General features: G+C 46.7%; 1 protein-coding gene and 1 long non-coding RNA gene across 3 annotated transcripts in view; one reads left to right on the top strand and one right to left on the bottom strand.

Moving 5' to 3' along the window:
- Nucleotides 1–5,318, bottom strand: part of LOC116784555 — a 40,773-nt gene extending 35,455 nt beyond the window's left edge. Inside the window, exons 1-2 of the long non-coding RNA XR_004356133.1 lie at nt 5,213–5,318; nt 4,060–4,109 (exon numbers count right to left, since the gene is read on the bottom strand). This is a non-coding gene — a long non-coding RNA (uncharacterized LOC116784555). The remainder of the gene's footprint in view (nt 1–4,059; nt 4,110–5,212) is intronic.
- A 223-nt stretch (nt 5,319–5,541) lies between these two features.
- The window catches only part of EFEMP1 (EGF containing fibulin extracellular matrix protein 1), a 42,425-nt gene continuing 31,485 nt past the window's right edge, over nt 5,542–16,481 (top strand). Inside the window, exons 1-4 of one of the 2 annotated variants that reach the window (XM_032683269.1) lie at nt 5,542–5,788; nt 6,212–6,299; nt 9,207–9,255; nt 9,432–9,692. In XM_032683269.1, coding sequence (XP_032539160.1) covers nt 6,219–6,299; nt 9,207–9,255; nt 9,432–9,692 — 391 coding nt within the window. In that variant the 5' untranslated portion in view covers nt 5,542–5,788; nt 6,212–6,218. Of the gene's footprint in view, nt 5,789–5,994; nt 6,096–6,211; nt 6,300–9,206; nt 9,256–9,431; nt 9,693–16,481 lie in introns of those variants that run through there. The other variant, XM_032683270.1, reaches the window with a different exon arrangement.

The following is a 16,481-nucleotide window of genomic DNA, read 5'->3' as shown; positions in this document are numbered from 1 at the left end:
TAGACAAGCACTAAGTAAGTTTAATATTCCAGGGAATTCAAACGCCCTGACACACATCCTGTACTGTTAACATGCAGAGACTGAGCAGAGAAGTTGTGTCCCTGGACAATAATTAACTGGTTAAGTGGGTAGGTTGTTTGCCAAGTTCACCCCCACACAACATAAATAAGAAATGCTCCTGCTTTTCTGGTATTAATAACTTTGTTCTCAAAAGGGAAAGGAAAGAACAGCAAACTCCAAGAGTTCAGAAGATGCTTATGGAACCAAATCATTGCTAATATACCCAGGGATGCTGATGTTTATGAATTTTAAAAAGCAGAACACTCACTAGCAAGAGCTCTGTCCCACAAATGTGTTCCCCTAAGGTCCTTTCAGTGCAGCATTTCCAAGAGGTCTCAGCTTTGTGCTGAAGGCTCACAACCCTGTCACACTCTGTGCTGGGCCCACGAGGCTCTGCAGAAAGCAGTGGCTTAAAGGTTTCAAACATCCTGCCTTGGAAGTGCTTAGCACTTCCCAAAAATCAGGAATCCTCCACATCCTCTTAAGAAAGGTTAAATTATCCCAACTGATTCCAAAAATCTAAATACAAGGCTGGAAAACTGCAAAACGCCAAAACTAGGAGATATTAAGAGCTTGGGTTACAGTTCTGGGAAAAAGTTCTAAAGAGTCCTCATTTTAACCAGACTGGTTGAAACTTGGTACAGCATCAGACTTCGACTCCTGTACAGCACCAACATTGGTTTTCCTAAAAAAAAAAGGAGCAGGAATGACAATTCCAGTGTTACAAAAGCCACATATCTACCCTGATGTTTTCTGGTTGGTGTTTCTCTTATCTGGCATGAGAAAAAGAAAAAAAAAGAAAAGAAAGAAAATCACCGGTAGAGAATGGAAAAGAGCTGCTGCACGGTATAAAAAGGTGGGAAAAGGCAGAAATACAAGCAGAAGATAGGAAGAGTGTTCAAACTCCAGACATGATTGCTCAGCAAAATAAAATCCTCACAGCAGTAGCAGTGCAACTGAAGTCAAGGCCCAGATTTGCCCTATTTGAAATTCCTACCACATTAAGTGGTCTTTACCTGGATGGTTATTCCATAAAACCAGATATTCTGGGGGTTGTGAGTAGCCTTGTGTTCAGCTGGGCCTCGAAATTATGCCCTTGAAAACACCGAGAAAGCACTTTCAAACCACAGTCTCGATTTTTCAAAGGGAAGCCTGAAATCAGCATCACACATAAGGATCAACAGGAGGGGTTTGCAGTCCTGAAAAACCCTTACTCCCAAGAGTAAGTACTCCTGGAAAAGACTTACTCACATCAGGGGTGATGAACCTCACGTGGAGAGTGAAACGGGCTCATCCTTCCCCCACACATCCTCATTTCGTGGGTTGTTTTCAGCCGCATCAGAGAACCCCTCACACTTCCAAAGCCTTTCCATTCCCAATTTATTATGGCTGCACAACTGCACCAATGAAAAAGACGGACAGACTCCGGGAGACACCTTTCTCAGGGTCACCACCTCACGTGGGCATCGAGCTTTCTGCTGGAGCTCACGGGAACGCACAAAACACGGGATCACGCAGCCACAAACTGCAGCAGAAAAGCAAATTGCACTGTCTGACAGACTGTGCAAACCACAGCAACAGGAGAAATAAAAAATGGCAACTATGCTATACTTTAATATCCTCAGAGCATTGTCAGACATTCAAAAATGAAATCACGGGTTAGCCCAACCGCCAAAGGCCTCAGCACAACAAAACTCGTGCAAGATCTCCCATACAGGAGACACCTTCAGCAAAAATAGGCTGAAATTCTACTACCAGGTTTACTAATCCTACTCTCATGCTTTCTCCTCAACAGTTTTCCCTAATTCTGTGTTTGCACCATCCATCACCTCTGAACTCTACTGCAATGCAAGGCAGTAAACAAGGAATAACAATAAATATATGATTCATTTGCTTAAGCAGAAGGGGAGAATTTGCTCTCTGTCGCTTGCTACTGACATTTTGGTCCTTAATAACATTTTGCAATTTCAACACCTGTGATAAGAAACTGATATGGTGAGTTTTTACCTCTCACTGTCAGCTTTCTGTGAAAAGTGAGAGCAATTTGCTCCCACGGTTCTTCTCTCAAATTAAGTTTACAGTGAAGTAACACCTCATGCCACATTCAACATGCTCACAATGCCTCCCCTGAAGAGAAATGAACTTGTAAAATCTTACCTCAAGCAAAAGTTTAACATTTGTCATATTTAATCAGCAATAAAGTCAGACATCTAATTCTTCACAATCTATCCTTCACCGACACTATGCCATTTCCAAGCTGAAACATGGAAAAAATTTTGACATTTGCAGGCAGCGTGGCAGAAAGGCAGCCTGCCATGTTATCACAGTAATTTATGTTCTAGAATTCCTGCGAGTCCAACGTGACAATAACATCTCCACCATTCCAGCCCTTAGTTTAGACAACTCCAGTGTTACTGGCTGTGACATGCCCCGGACCAGAAATCATCTTAAATCGACACCAACGGTCCCCGGAGCTGACAAACACGAGTCGCTCAAACCCGCCCGTGTGCTTCGTTTTCTGTTCTGGTGAGCAGTGTTTGAAACAGGAAAAGGGGGTCAGATCTGGGAGTAGAAGAGATTAAACTGCAATTTTGTTTTCCTCATTTTCGGGCTTGCCTCTAGTATCAATCTCAGCCTGCTCTAAATTACGTCCAGCTGCCTATTGCCCCCGGGGACAATTCTAGCAGCCAGAATTAGTTGGGAGTGCAGTGACATTTTAACCACACACAGTTTTCCTTCAGCCTACCTATCCCTGGGTTTTTGAGGACAATGGGGGGTGGCAACACATCCTGCCAGGAAGAAAAAATGGGAACGTTTAGGTCATAAACACATTCGAGTTAAAGAATTTATGAAAACTGTGGGGTTTTAAGGAAGCAAAGACTGAGATGTGACAGAGAGTTCACTGGAGCAGTAGGGAATAGAGCACACTACTTCCAGAAGGAGCCAAACCCATGGAAAAAAAAGGCAAAATTAGGGCCCAACCTTACAGGGCTGTTTCAAATGTCAGTGCCCGCTGTAAGGGTTGGCCTCAGCCACGCCACGATGGATGGCCATGGAAGGATGGATGGTCTGGCCACGCCGTCATCCTCAGACATCTGAGAGATGTAAATAAGCTGTTCTCCTGCTGAGCAGCTCTTCACATACCTCACGCTCCCAGCAGCACTTCCAAGGGTCTGCATTCCGCCATCCTGCAGCAGGCAAACCTCCAGCTGCCTCAGTGGGACACGTCTGAACTACCAAACCATGAACCCAGTCGGTCTCCCACCTCCATTTAAAGGGCTGAGAACCATCCCTGGCAGGACAGGGCATTCCATCAAAGGTAAAACACTGTCTGAAGGCAAGTGAAGAGGATCCCTGCTCAGACACTGCTCATACATCCTCCAAAATGAGCTTTCTGCTGTTCTCTGCTTTGCTCCTTCCAGACTGAAAACAAACAACTGTCCTGTGACACAATGTTTCTCTAGCTGGTAGATTAAGATCAAACTGTTAAATATTTTTACTTAATTCGGAATCCAACAAGTTAAATTCTGTTCTCTTTGTGTGGCAGATATGACAATGCATTCAAAACTCACTAAGTGGTGCTGCCAGCAGATAAAAGCATTATTATGCATTCCTTAGACTATTAGAAATGCCTGAACTGTTTTCTATAAGCAAGAAACAGTAAAGTTTCAAAATATATATACCATCATCATATATATGCACACATCACAAATATGAATCCAATTTACACAAACAGAAGTGAATCACTTAGAGCCAATCTAACACTTCGAAGCTGTATTTCTAAATAATGACACAGAGGCTTTAAGGGGATCATTTTGGAGCAGGAGAAGACATATCAAAAGAGAGTTTATTAAATATGTTGCCATATGAAAGTACATGTAAAATGACCTAAAACGTAGTCAACCTAAATTTTCTCTACTACACTACATTGTTGCTTCTGTACTTTAATTACCAGTGAGGTGTGTGGACTGTAAGTACATTTTTAGGAGTCCCACTTACCTGTAAAACTGCAATGAGAGAGGGAAAATCCTGTCTTCTCTCATAACTATCTAAAAAATAGAAAATAGACAACACACAGCTAAAAGTATTCTGAAATACCAGCCTGGTTCATTCTAAAACAGGTAAGACAGTCAACTGTTGGATTCAGAGACAAAATTAATGAGCACTGTATGGCCATCCATAATGGAACCAATGTTTTCTGTAAGATCAACTGTAATTTAATGTTAAGAATTGAAGGGATTGGATAGGAAAGGTATTCTCTAGGCCAGCAGTGCCAGAGGTCTGCAGCCTAATGAGACATTTTTTCAGGAGATTTCAAGTTCTCCAGGCCCTTCAAGGTCAACATTTTTTAAAATTAGAGACCTCACGTTGGACTAGGGGAACAGAACAGAGCTGCACTAACCATATCACAGGGGCCCCAGAAGAAAAGTTGGGGAATTAAATAAAGATCCAGCTTATCCCTCTGTAGAAAGAGTTCCCGGACACATTCTCCTCACCAAAACCCACTAAAGCTTCTAAATCCCAAAAGTTCCCCCTTGTCCTCTATTCTTTCCAGGAACTTACCCACTGGGTAGGGAAATAACAGCATTTAATGCACAGAAAAGGTTTTTAGAAGAGCTGATTGCTGAACTTAGGTGATGTCTGTGGAACAGTCATTCCGGTGTGAAGGACTCCTCGTGGCTTTTATTTACGGAATATAAAACGTGCATGAAAATACTTCAGTCTTGCTGTTTTAAATCTCCAGGGGAGGTTTTGATTAAATACTAGGGAACTTTTATCCACATAAAGGGTTGTAAAGCATTAGGAACAAGCTGCCCGGGGCAGTAATGGAGTCACCATCCCTGGATGTGTCCAAGAACAGGTGGCTGTGGCATCTGAGGATGAGAATACTGGAAATAGGTTCTGCTTGCAACCAAGTGGCAGGGTACGAGATTTAAAGGCCTTTTTTAAGGATTTTTTCTTTTAAATGTGCTCGTTTTCAGCCTTTGGTTTACGCAACGCACGTCATGGAAGGAGCGACAATTACATCGGCCTGGGCTGCGGAAAAACCCCGCATTTTCACGCCTGATTACAGCGCCAATGGCGAACTTCACGAGCTTAAAAGTTTTGGTGGTTTGTTTTTTTTTTTCCCCCAAACAGTTCTGGGACTCACGAGAGCGCCCAAAACGCTGGATGCCCCGCGGAGACACCCCCGAGGCCCGCCAGGGGTGGGCTCTCCCCTCACGGCTCCCCGCGCCCCGCCCCGCCGCGCGCTCCCCTCACGGCCCCAACATGGCGGCGGGGCCGCACCTGCCCCGCTCGCGGCCGCCCCGCCCCGCCCCGGCCGCGGCCCCGCGGGGCCGGCAGGGGGCGTGCGGGGCTCCGGCGGGACAGCGCCGCTTCTATTTAGCGCAGGGCCGGCGCCGGGGCACGCACCGACCCTCGGGGGCCGCCGACACCGCACCGGCACCGCACCGGCACCGCACCGCGCCGGCACGGCACGGCACGGCGAGCGGCCGCCGACACTGTGAGGAGAAGGACGAGCGGCTGCTGGCACCGCACCGGGGCAAAGGACAGCGAGCGGCCGCCGGCATCGCGCCGGCACCAGCACCGCGGGAAGGACAGCGAGCGGCCGCCGGCACCGCACCGGCACCGCACGGGCAGCGGCGACAGGAGAGCGAGCGGCGCCGGCCCCGCAGCGGAGCCCGCGCACACAGCAGCGACCGCCGCCCGCCCGGCCCCGCCGCAGGTACGAGCGGGTCCGGCAGAGCCCGGCAGGTGCCCGGCGTGTGTCCCCCCCCACCCCGCATTGCTTTGACCGAAAAATCGCTTTTCCGCCCCAAAGCGTGCGCCGGCGGGGCAGTGCCGCTGCCCGCGCCTCGCCCGGCGCCGCTCCCGCTTCGGTGCGGCGGCAAGCGCCGGGATGTTTTAAAACTCCGTGGACCGGTTATTTCCGCCCCCCCCCCCCCCCCCCCGGCTGGATTAAAACCCCCGGGCTGGGAAGGGCGGCCGAGCCTCCCCGTCTCCTGGCGGGAGCGCCCGGCCGCCTGTCCCAGGTAGGGGCTGGGTGGGCGCCCCGCTCCCAGTCCGCTCCCAGGGGCGCCGCTGCCTCCCCCGGCGATGGAGACCGCCGAGAGCACTCCCGTTTCATTTGTGTTTCCTCTCTTTCAAGGTTCACGATGTTGACAGCTATGTTCTTGGCTGCTCTCGTTCTCATTACAGTACACTCGCAGGAAGCCGAGGAAACCATAACGTACACGGTAAGGTTTAATAGAGTCGGAACTAATTACTGCTTTTGCGGGGATTCTTTTCTAAACGACCCTTAGGAAAAACCGAATTTCTTGCCAGCGTATAGCGTGTGCTGCAGAGGTCGTGGAGTTCGGATGTTAACCATAAAATAAGCCGTTCCTGCCCTGAAACACCGTTTAAAAGTTGACAGGATTGAGCAAAATAGGCTTCGACTGCCTGCTCCGTAAAGTTTAGCTATGTACTCAGCTTGAGGGACTGGACAAAATTAGGAGGTTTTAATATTGTTTTAATCCATTTTCATAAAGACAGGGTCCCTAGGACCTTCACTTGAAATATATGGAATTTGACAGATAATTAGGTCGAACATTCTTTAGTGTTTTCTTAAGGTTATTTCAAGCTGCTTTCGACAAAATGTAAGTGCTTCCAAATTCGGGGCTCTTAATGAAGCATCTGAGTCCTGCAGTGATCACGGGACTGTTCATTTCTGAGCTGCTTCTGAGCACTGGTTTTGCACGGCTTGATAAAATCGTACAGGAGTGCTGGAAATAGGTCCTGCTTGCAACCAAGTGCCAGGGTGAGAGATTTAAAGGCGTTTTTTTAAGGTTTTTTTTTTCTTTTAAATGTGCTCAGCCTTTGGCTTGCATAATGCATGTCATGGAAGGAGTGACAATTACATCGGCTTGGGCTGGGGAAAAAACCCGCATTTTCACATCTGATTACAGTTGTAATCCCTGCAACTTGCTTCATATGGGTGGACCTCTGGATGTGTGCACAGACATCAGCAATGCCACACAAGCAGAAAATTCTGCACACATGCAAAAAGTTAGAGAACCACAGCCAAAGCCTGAGATTGGGACTTACACAAGTAATCCCACTGAAGTCAGTGGGATGGCTCCAGCAAGTAAATATTGCAGAGTTGGACCTTCTGGTAGAAGTCAGGGCTTAAAGAAGCCTCAAGTGAGCATCAGGAAGTCAGTCATAAAATACTTTAACACCGGGCTTTAGGAGCATTAGGGGTTTGAAGGCTGGGAGTACTTTTACTCAGAGGCTTCTGTGATTTACTTTTTTTTCAAGTCCCTGTGTGTAAGTGGAAACTGAAGACCTAAGTATCTTTTGAAAATCCAGACTGAACAGGGATCCCCCTCCTCCTCCTTTTCTGCATTTATTACACGTTCCTTTTCAAAAATAAAGTAGCGGTTTTTGATAAGCCTACATAATTCTGATTATGCCAATTGAAAGTTTGTAGCACAGCTATATAACTTGGGTACCTATGCTTCGTTTTCAAAGAGTTCTTAGCATTTAGGTGCTTCCATGAGCATTTGACTCCAGCCATGCAAGATGAAACAAAAAGCTTAGCTTTGGGAGCTTTGACTCTTGGGATGCTACTGTTTCTCATGCAAACATTGTATTCACTTAGGGCCAAATCCTTTGCTATTGTACAAGTGCCTTGGGCTGCAGTAATAGATGGACTTGGCTCCTTGCAGTTAAACACACAGTACTTCTGTTGTGCATTAACAGGAACGGGGTGATTCAGTAAATGCATGAATTAGCTGTTTTCCCTCGGGTCTGCGTTTTCATAGCTACAGTAACTTTGGTGTTGTCAACTCAGCATGTAGTCATTCCTTTAGGGAATGTCCACTTACCCCTCTGGGAGAAAGAGCCTTCAAAGTTCCAGCTCGCTGCCAAGTCGCCGGTGTCACCTGCAAGGCAAGAGAACATTTTCAGTCCCACTGCTGAGTCAGTAACGAGTTCCTCAAAATAACTTGAGGAGAGTACGTGGAACACGTGCATCTTGGCATCAGGAGGTCAAGTTTGTCACTTGCAAGTCCCTGAGCAGCAGAGGAGTAGCAACAAGATCGAGCTTGCTTGGCTGTGACTAATTCCATTAGCCGACTCAATTCTTTTGTTGTATGGGGCCATTAAACCAATATCCTGAGCAGCAACAGGATGCACCCACACAGCACAGCCCCGTTGATTCACTGAGAGTTTCATATTTTAAATGTTTCTGCTGCAGTTGGTAGCACCAGGATACTTTGCTACTCAGTGTCTGCAACTGCGATCTGTGATTAAAATGACTTTGCTCCAGACAATGTAATGGTTTTGGGCAGAGGGATAATGGAGATGCAGGGCACAATATTTAAAATTATTGCTGAACTTGCTAGTCTGCATTGATATGAGGAGCTGCTGAGCCTTGCCTTGTTTGAATTTTGCAAAGCCTTGTATAAATAAGTAGCCCTGCTGCTATAAACTCTAACGGTTTATTGTGTGTCTCACAATATAAATTGTCCTTCCTCGACGGCAGTCCCTGGAGTCATGTGATTAAAAGGCATGTGAATGAACTCCCAGCCGTCATGGGAGCCCTCCCCATTGCTGAAGTGCTAAAGGGAGAGAGGATGAAGGCCAGGGGCACGGAGCCCCCCCCAGGCCCTGGGAATGAATTGTGTTCACCTGTTGGAAGGCTGTGTGAACAAGACCAAAATTCAGACAAACTTGCTGTTTTGTTCCTGAGAAGATTTTCGTACTGGTCAGCTGAGTCAAGCCAAAGGACAGATGCTTTAAGACAGTGTATGAGAACAGGGCAAGGAGAAAGTGATGCTTTGCTCACTTTGTTCTCCAGCCCCAATAAAACCAGCTTACTCACAACAAACAATACCTCGGGAACTTCCCGAGACAGAGCCTCTCTCTGTACATTATAGAATATTCCAAGCTGGAAGAGACCCAGACCTGTTGTTCATGCAAAACCCAGTGCTGTACCCATAGCTATTACCAGCAGCCATTTTTCCAGCCTACCAAGGTGTGCAAACATTGCTTTTCCCTCAGTGTCACACTGTGAGCTCACTGAATACACTCGATTGTTCTTCCAAAACGAAGAACCCTGAGCAGCCTAATTTCTTCGTTTCTTTTCTCTTTCTCTGCAGCAATGCACGGATGGCTACGAGTGGGATCCCGTTAGGCAACGGTGCAAAGGTACAGTGACTCATTCTCGCAGACAGACTCGCCACCGGTACAGTTGCAGCACTGTCGTTGCACCCCCTGTTTTGGGCAGGGAGGGCTGTGTGCACATCTGGTTGTTTTGTTTGTATTGTGGCTGTTGCAGGAGGTCCGCCTGTTAAAAGCATGCCTTGTGTTGTTGCTAACCACAGATATTGATGAATGTGAAATAGTCCCAGATGCATGTAAAGGTGGGATGAAATGTGTTAACCACTATGGAGGATACCTCTGTCTACCCAGAACGGCCCAAATTATTGTAAATGAGCGGGAAGAGGCAGCGGCCGAATCCACCAGCGGTCGGAACAACGTGATCCGCCGGACCCCGGCCGACCCCCAGCGAGCCCCCCCAAACCCAACCCACCAAATCCAGTGCGCGGCTGGGTACGAGCAGAGCGACCACAACGTGTGCCAAGGTAAGGCTCAGTTTTGGAACGGGCAGAGTGTGGGGGACAACAGTCCACTGCCTGGGCGGTGGCAGCCTGGAATCTCCCCTTGACTGGAAGGGGTTGTTCTCCATTGAACTGGACGTGTGTGCACACTGGAGATATGTAAAATAAATCACAGGCATGGCGTTGAGCAAGGAGCAGACCGTGCAGCTCGGTGCAGCCTTACAGTCTGTTCCATCTATTCAGGATTAATTCTGTTGTCTGTAGCTCCTAAAAAAAAACCAAAACCTCAAGGCAACCCTAGTCCAGCATTTTGTGTTGTACTAAGTATGTCAAGGAGAGGCAGTGCTGTGAAAAAAGCGGGCAAGACAGCAAGTCAGAAACAGTTCCTAAAGGTTTGCAGAACTCTGTGTTTTTCAGTAAGTGAATGCTGAATGGGACAAAAAATAACCACTGGGTGAACTTCTGCTTAGAGCAGACTGCAGTGCAGGAGGGTCCAGTGCTTTCATCCTGGAGCAGGAATATTTCTCCAGTGGTAGGAACCAAACATCTGAACAGCTTTGTGCTCTTGTGGTCCCTGTGGAAGTAGCTCTAGGCAGACCCTGCCAGGTTGCTTCTAGTCACAGCGTGGCCACTCTTTGAAACTATGGCAATGAAGAGCTTTCATCTGAGTGTACATACACCACACACAGTGCCAAAAATTCTCAGGGCATTAGCAATGTTAATTGTATGCATTCAGCAACCAGACTCACAAGCACTACTGTAAACTAAGACTTTTTCATTTATTATTTCATATAAATAGTTTACTCTTCTACTTGCTGAAGTAACAAATGTTTCATCCACTGTTTTGTTTTCTTTCATAAAAATATATTCTACTCCTTGGTCCCAAACTTGCTTTTCAAGCACATTAGTGGGATACCCCTGAAAACAGAGGGCAAAACTTGACCTCATGGTTCATCTTTTCCACTTTGTGGCCTGTAACAGTATAATCACATAAAATAGTACTTGAGTGACTATAATCAGGGCAAGCTGCAATGTACAGTGGTAGTTTCCTTCTCCCTGGTATTCGAGTAGACAGAACGTTATTTATCACTAGTAAGTAAATTCCCTGTCATTCTGGAGCATAGTAATCATCATGGAGAAGTTATTTTTGTAGGCAAAGCCTCAGAGTTGCATTTCTGGCTTATCTGCTCACGTTCAACGTTTTCTGTCACCCCAATTCAAGAATGTCAGGCACAGAACAAGCAGGAGGTCAGTGCCGTGATCCCCTCAACCCTGGGCATTCACTTGGGATTATCAAAAGAAAATCAGTGCTAAGGATGGAAAATTACTTTTTTTTTTTTTTTTTTCTGAGTTTAACTTGGCAAAGCAGGGGCAGAACCAGGAGCAGAACTCTTGGGTTGGGCTGGCACTCCCTCCTTCAGGTGATGCTCCTGGCACTCCTCCTCCCTGGTGAATCACAATAAACTGCTTCAGCTTTAGCACAAAACATTTTGGTCTGATTAAAAAATGCGAGAAATGCTAAAAAACTTCCAGACATGACCATCCCTTTTGCTGCCCTGGCTTTAGGGGTGTAAATTTGGGATAGAGTAGGGAACACTAACAGCATGTTAAATACCTCGTATTCCAAATAAAGGTTGGGAGTAAGAGACCAACAACTGGTTGAGGTTTCTGTTTTGGTGAGGAGAAGATTGGTGGTGATGCGCTACTATTACTTTACTGAAACTTGCAACTAAATATTTCTACTCAATTCACAATCTCTGGTTAATTTATAACAAGTAACTGTTGTTACAGGACCAGAACATTGTAACCCAAGCACACAAACTGTGCTGAAATCTTGGGCTTGACTGAATCAAGAGTTTTTGGCTTCTCATTTCCTCATGCCAGGATTTCAATCTAAATGCAGAAAGCATGGAAATATTAGTGCTTAAAAGCTGAAATGTATTGTACTGAATGAATTCCAGCTGGAAAAGGGGCAGTGGACAGTGTGCTTGAAAGAAAGGATAAAAGACTTTTGGAGCACTTAAAGCCTGCATTCAACTTCATGATCTTCGTGCTTTTTCACTGCTGAAAATATCTTATAAAAGATAATCTTGATCAGCAATGGTCCCAGTGCGGATTTATTTAATTATGGTTAAAAGACTTTGCTATGATAACTGCCCCAGGCTCCCAGGGAGTGTAACTTACAGATACAGTCACACTTCAGCTTGTTTTATTGTTTAGTAAATCAAATATGAAGTCCAGCTCCTTCTAATTGTTTGCAGATGTATGACATTCTCCTTCCAGTCCAGCAGCACTAAGTATTTTATAACCCATGTGAAAGTGTGGAGACCTCTGGTTAAAACAATAACACGCTCTGAGGAGCTGAATTACTGACATCATGCTGGAGTGTGAGGGGCCTTCTGTTTGAACACCAGTGTCCACTCCCTTTAAACACGGAATAGTGGGGGTAGCACAGGCCAAACACACTCCTGGGCTTGGAGGAAATAGATATAAATGTACTGGTCCTGTTTCTGAAGTGCTGAGATAGAGCATTTTTATACCTACTAGTGTTTGGAAACATGTGGATGTTAAAGGTGTAGGTAGTAAAAATTTCCTGGGAAATTCTGAAGTGAGTGCCAGGAGCCCCCAGAACGATGCAAAGCTGAGGGGAGGTTATTCTGGAGGGAGATCTCTTATGCAGGAACTGTACAGAGCCTCAAGTGTTGTCCTTCAACTTCAACAACTTGGGCCTTAAATTCTGAGTTTATGACCTTAACTAATCCCCCCGTCCCCATCCTGGGATAACCAGATCCCACTTCACTGCCACTCCTAGATTTGGCAACCAAGGCAGATTCCCAGATGTGGCACAGGAAGGCATTGGGATGCCCAGACCTATTTATAAGGACATGTAGGACAAGGGGGAATGGGTTTAAATCGAAACAGAGTAGGTTTAGATTGGATATTAGGAAGGAATCCTTCCCTGTGAGGGTGGGGAGGCTCTGTCACAGGTTGCCCAGAGAAGCTGTGGCTGCCCCATCCCTGGAAGTGTCCACTGTGAGAGTATCACTGTAACTGGGAGGAGCGAAAAACAGAGTAAGAAACAATTTTAAGCAAATAACTGAGTTGACTCACACTCACAGACACTTTTTGCCTGATAAAAACCATAAATAGCTGCACTCAGTGCCTCACACAAGACTGAGTTGTTTTTTACTGTGATTTGAGTCTGCTCCTGTTGCAGTCAAAGGCAAATCAACCAATTAATTCAATTTTGTCAAGCCTAGCCTGCAAGAACATACCGGCTTCTCCTAGAATGTTAATGACACTGGAATGAAAAAAAGGGACCAAACAAAGGTACCAAATAACCTGTAAACTTGAGAGGGGGAAAGAACTTCTTGCCTTGCTCCCATGCTGGCAATACAAGCAATAAAGTAAGCAGGTTTTCTGCTCCTCAGCTAAATGAGCTTCTGATATTTCTCCAGTCTGTTTATCACCCTTTGTGCTACTGCAAATGTAAAGGACAGGAGGGAGGCAGACTGTAATACAAGAGATCAGTACTTTCTCATATGGCAGAGATATTTTTTTTCCAAGGAGTTCTGCCTAGATTTGGCGGATGTTGGTTGTTTTTTTCCTTCTCTGTGGGGGGAGGAAAGAAATGAATTTGTTTTCTGTGCTGTGGTTACTTTTCCCCTGCAAAATCATTTCAGGGCTCCCTTCATCATAGGGCTCAGGGATTTTTTTGTTAAGTTTTCTGGTTCTTTTCAAAGTAACTTACCATACTCAAGCTATGCTTTTAATTCCAGGAGTTAATTAAGTGTGAATAAATCAAATAAGCCTACATTTTGCATCTCTAGAGTCCTTTGTTCTGTTAAGGAGGGAGGGACAAGGAGGAGCAGTTCACAATGTCCTTTTTCATACAGAAATCACTTTATATTAAATACATATATATATATATATGTGAGGGATGTGCAAGAGGCACACAAAAGACATAAGAGGTGGGTGAATGCAGGTGCCCCTGCCTGGCCCTGGCTGTGCCTCTGGCAGCTCTTCCCTGGCATCTTGGCTGGGGCACAGAAGGCCGCTCTGCAGTGCAGCTCCTAATGAGCTCCACTTGCCCTGCTTTGATTTCCCTCCCTGAGGGCTCCTGGAACGTTTGCAGGTCCAGCTCGGAGGGAACCAAACCTGGAATGCACGGCAGGAGGGCCACTAATGTGCCACAAGCACTAACGAGCATTCCAGTGTTCAGGGCCGAACTCCAGGGAGCCCAGAGCCCCTCAGAAGGGCACGGACTGGGAGTCTGGAGCCTCTGCACCAAGTTCTGATCTGCTCCTATGAGTTAGAGCTATTTGCTAACACAGAACCTAAAATACAGCTATAATAACTCCTTAGGCTGAGCCCAGGAATGTGTTGGAGAGCTTTCTGTAACATATTGCATCACCCCAAGTTTTCCCCGTTCTTGTATGTAAGGAGTACTTAAAAAATGCCTCAGGACTAGTTTGGAAAGAGCCTGAGGTGTGACAAGTTCAGCTCCAGGGTTGTTCCTCTCTGGGCAAGACTATTTACAGGGACATGTAGGACAAGGGGGAATGGGTTTCAATTGAAAGAGAGTAGGTTTAGATGGGATATTAGGAAGGAATCCTTCCCTGTGAGGGTGGTGAGGCCCTGGCACAGGTTGCCTGGAGAAGCTGTGGCTGCCCCTATATCCCTGGAAGTGTCCAAGGCTGGGCTGGATGGGGCTTGGAGCAACCTGGGATTGTGGAAGGTGTCCCTGCTCATGGCAGGGGGTGGGACTGGATGGGCTTTAAGGTCCTTCCAACCCAAACCATTCTGTGATTCTCTGAAGAGCACTAGACCTGTTTGGTTGGAGGACAGGGTGAGGAGAGAGGCTGTGATAGGAAAAATAAGGCCTCGTTATGTGGTTCAGGGTGCCATCAGTTCATCCAAGTGCCAGCTCAGTTCATATGTCCCGTTTGCTGCAGAACTTCAGCAAGTGGGGAGCACTTGTTGCCAGCAGGGGCCACCTGAGGTGGCTCCTGCTGGCAACAAGTGTTCCCCACTTGCTGAAATTCTGCAGCAAACACGGGCATGTGAACCCTGGCTACACGTGCCATTTGAATATTAAGTACTTGGACAAGCCATAGGAATGTTGCAGGTCCAAGGGAATCCACAGAAGGACACAAGCTGACACTCTGACAGCTCTTTGTCCCAACTGTTCACAGATGCCAATTAATTTCTTGTACATTTGGATGCATCATGCAGAGATTGTCTTTCCTCAGCCCATCCCGAACCCATTGTTCAAGCTGTTAATCTGTGAAACTGCTGCATTCTGCTGCAAAGAGCCCTTTCTGGAGCATCTCTCGAGGGCCCAGAGGGACGCTCACAAAAAAAACATCTTGCTTTGAGGGCCTGGTTTGGGGCATTTTGGAAATCTGGTCACTGTGAATCATCTCCCCGTGTGCGCTATTTGCACAGCTGTGAGTGTCATGTCAAGACCTTGGATGGATATTCCCTGTTCTGTCTGACCATTTTGCTGGGAGCATCCATCACAAGCATAAATACAAGCAGCTGCTTTCCTTCTTTTAGTGAGTTGCTGCTTTCCCATTGTCCTGACCCTGCAGGAATATGCTCCATGTGCTGCAGCTAAAGATTCCTCCCCCTTTGCTAATGGTGCTAAGTGTCCTAGAGGCAAGCGAGCCTCCCAAAGCTGTATTATTTACCTTAGCTGCTGAACTGGGATTGTGCAGGCAAGCCCCAGACTCCCAGTTTAAGTAAACTCATTAGCAGTTCTCATGGCTCCTTGCTCCAGGGATTGTACAGTAGTCACATCCACTGTCATCCTCGTGGGCTGGATTTGTTGATTTTAAAGCCTGTTTCCTTAGTAGCTCGGAGGAGGCTCATGTTTTGACAGACAAAACATTGCAAATGGACTCAGAAGGCACATGGCCTGAAGAAGTCCAAGCCTCCAGCCATCTGTCCTCCTTCAGAATTCCACTCTCTAAGCTGGAGGTCTTTTCCACGGCGCAATCAGGAATAACACCAGATAGCAAAGGGGAAGAATGTGCTTATGCCTGATCCTGACTTGGCTTCCCCCTGTACTTGGCACCCCATTAAAAGGCTTAGAGCATTTATCTCTCCCTTTGAGGAATTCCCTGTACCTGCTGCAAACTCAGCCACAGGCATCCTGCGAGTCAGGGAACCACGCGAGGACTGGGAGCTGTCAGTCGGGAGCATCAGAGAGCACAGAACGAGCACGGGATGGGTTTGTTCCCTGTGCCAACGCCTGCTCCCAACGAAACACATCCTCCAGCACTGCAGTGGTGCACTGAGAGCACCCTGGCAGCAGTTATTGGCACCCTTCCTGGAGGATTTTAGTGATACTACTGCCACTTGGGGGATAGATTTTTGGAAGCCTACTGCCACGAAAGGATCACGGGGATGTTCCCGATGTGCTTGCTCTGGGCAGGTCTGCTGTTGTGTCTTCCCGGTCTCCTGCACTCTCATTCCTCAGCCTGCTGAGAAAGGCTCCTCCTCCCTCCAGTTGTTTGTTCAGGGTAATTTTCTCTCAACCAATTTCTGCTCCCTTTTCAAACCCCATTCCTACTTCAGACTAATTAGTGTACAATGGAAATGCTCTTTCATTCTGGAAGTACCAAGCCACCTTTCCCAGGACATTTCTAAAGGATCTCAGCACTGCAGACACACGGTTTTCAAAGTTCCAAGACATTGCTTGAATTTAGCAAGTTGGAAAACTTGTTCAAGTTTGACACTGTTATTTCCCTTATTTTATTCCCTTTCTGGCAGAGGGAATAAATTTTCTCCCTTTCCATGCTGGCAGAG

Source organism: Chiroxiphia lanceolata, chromosome 3 (genome assembly GCF_009829145.1).
Source record: "Chiroxiphia lanceolata isolate bChiLan1 chromosome 3, bChiLan1.pri, whole genome shotgun sequence".
Taxonomy (NCBI): Eukaryota; Metazoa; Chordata; class Aves; order Passeriformes; family Pipridae; genus Chiroxiphia; species Chiroxiphia lanceolata.
Note: the sequence above shows the minus strand (reverse complement) of the source record. Positions and strands in the feature narration are given on the sequence as shown.